This window comes from Austrofundulus limnaeus, unplaced genomic scaffold (genome assembly GCF_001266775.1).
Source record: "Austrofundulus limnaeus strain Quisiro unplaced genomic scaffold, Austrofundulus_limnaeus-1.0 Scaffold422, whole genome shotgun sequence".
In the NCBI taxonomy this organism is placed as follows: domain Eukaryota; kingdom Metazoa; phylum Chordata; class Actinopteri; order Cyprinodontiformes; family Rivulidae; genus Austrofundulus; species Austrofundulus limnaeus.
The window spans coordinates 481,240-483,531 of NW_013952824.1; the positions used below are offsets into that span (position 1 = coordinate 481,240).

General features: G+C 37.0%; 1 protein-coding gene across 1 annotated transcript in view; it reads left to right on the forward strand.

The window, feature by feature from the left end:
- Positions 1-2,292, forward strand: part of wdr3 (WD repeat domain 3) — a gene marked incomplete in the record, with an annotated part of 27,692 nt that overhangs the window by 19,536 nt on the left and 5,864 nt on the right. Inside the window, 2 exon segments of the mRNA XM_014024441.1 lie at positions 1,029-1,079; positions 1,351-1,416. Coding sequence (XP_013879895.1) covers positions 1,029-1,079; positions 1,351-1,416 — 117 coding nt within the window.

Consider the following 2,292-nt stretch of genomic DNA (forward strand, 5'->3'; position numbering starts at 1 on the left):
TTGCTCCTCAGCACAGCTTCCTAAAAACGCTGCAGGTTTTCTCAAACATACATGAATGAGCCAAAGCAAGGCTTTGGACATGTTTTTTATGAGAGTATAACATTATAACATGATATAAAACTCAAAAAAGTGGATTTTACATGATCTTGCCCCTTTAAAGACAACAGAGGCCATGGTGACTTGTGTTTGCAAAGATTTGCGCTCCTACGCTGTAGCGAAATCAAAGCAAGCTTCGACGAGCGGCTCGTTAGGCGGTCAAACCAAACAGTGTGTAAACATCTGACTGAAACTGTTCTCCACAGCATGTAGAAATGTGTGAACGACGACATTCTAACAAAATCGTTTAGTTTTGTTACCAATGTTATTATTTGTAAACTTTAAGAAACGTCTTAGTGAAATGATGAAATGTTGTAATTATTTGTTTTATTAAGGTATAAGTAACAAGTTTTAATTGAACATAACAACAGAAGGTCACAGAAACATTACAAATAATTTTCATACACTCAAAAGGAGTGAGCAGAAGTATGTTTACATTAGCTCGCTTTTTGTCCTGCAGTCGTATTCCATCACTTCTTATTCATCAAGAAAATATTAATTTCATAAAAATGAATTCCTTCAACAACACTGTCACCTGCAYTTCTTTTAAACTTAAAACCTTTTAAACTTGTGACAGATTTTTTTCGAGAATAAACTGTTTAATTTAAAAGTTTSTCCTTAAAASCTSTTGTTTATGGTGAAGAGAAAAAATAAAGTGATATTGTATTTTGCAACACAATTGAATGATATCATTATTTAAGAGCGGATCAAATCGAATTGAATCGAATTGTGACTAATTAATTCAGAAGCTTATGAATCYAAATTGAATRGATTTAAAGAATTGGCCATGATYCCCAGCCCTAATGCCCACAGKGTGAGGGACACTGAGATGGAGACACACACACCTGAGCAGACCTGAACCGAACAGAGTGAGACTTTCAAATGGAGAAGAGGTTTAGTGTCTCTAATGAGTTTGTTTTTTTTATTCACAGGAACGAGAAGCAGAGTTTGAAGAGGGCATGGCCAAAGGAGACATCCCTGTGGTGGGGTTTACTTCTTATTTGTTTTTTGTTTTTAATATTACTCCTATTTAAAAACCACAAACCCTTGCTAATGTTGTAATAAACACCAGGAACCACATAAAGTAAGTGAAAATGAGTCAACGTTTGGCTGTTTTCTGCATTCTCAGTTCTGAAAGTGTACAGTGACTTCTTTACTGGACTCATTTTTCTCTGACATCAGGAAATCATTTCAGCTGCCTGCTTTTGTTTTTGTTTTCTGTGTGTTTTAGATTTATTGTGTTTCTGCCTGCAGGTACCAGGAGAGACTGAAGGAGAGGCTGCACCGGCTGGAAAGAAAACAATAGAAACAGTCAAAGCTGTGAGTGTTTCCTTCTGAACATCAGTGATGTTCTTCTAGGTTTTTATATACGTGTTTCAAAAGTGTTCTTCAATCACTGAAGAACTGACAAGTTTAGCTTTAAACTGCTGTTTACAAACTTAGCATAAAAAGTAAGGAAATGTGTGTTTGGTAGATAATTTCTTTGTTCTAACAACACTTCTTGGCAATAAATCCAATACGGTTGGAAAGACTGTTAATTTCCCTTTTTAAATGGTGCCACATTTGTGAGGAACATGCATTTGTGGGACGAGCAGTAAAGCTGAGTATGTGGGTTGTACATGTGAAAGGATTGCCTAATCTTCTCTGTCAAACAGTTTAGAAAATTGTTTTGCTGTTGACACTTACTTTGAGCTTCTGGTTCCCCAAGGTGCTACCAGTCAGGTGTAGGTATAAGATTTTTTGCCAAGAAGCATTATTACAACAAAGAAAAAAATTATTAAAGGAGACCAATTATGGGTCCTAGAAATTTTTATGATATATCTGTGGGCTATCCAGACCATGTTTATTCAATTTAATGCACAAAATAATTCTCAGATAATAAAATTTCCCATTTTCTAGTTCTGCCTGCCCTGACTTCCGTTCAGAAGAGCTGTTTATGTTAATGAGCTCTGTTGGTAACGCCCTCCAAAAATCTGTTGACATTAGCTCCGCCTTCCAAAGCCAGCGTTTATGTTAGCATGGCTAATAATAGCAGAAGCTCCATTTTACAACCATATATATGAGACCCTGAGTCAGATCCAGAGGCAGAGTCGGTCGCAGCGTGTGTTTTTTTCTCTCCCTCTGCTCTGCGCTCACTCTGCATGCTGTTACCAGAGCAGGGAGCAGCAGCAGTCAAAATACCTCAGAAACTCAAAC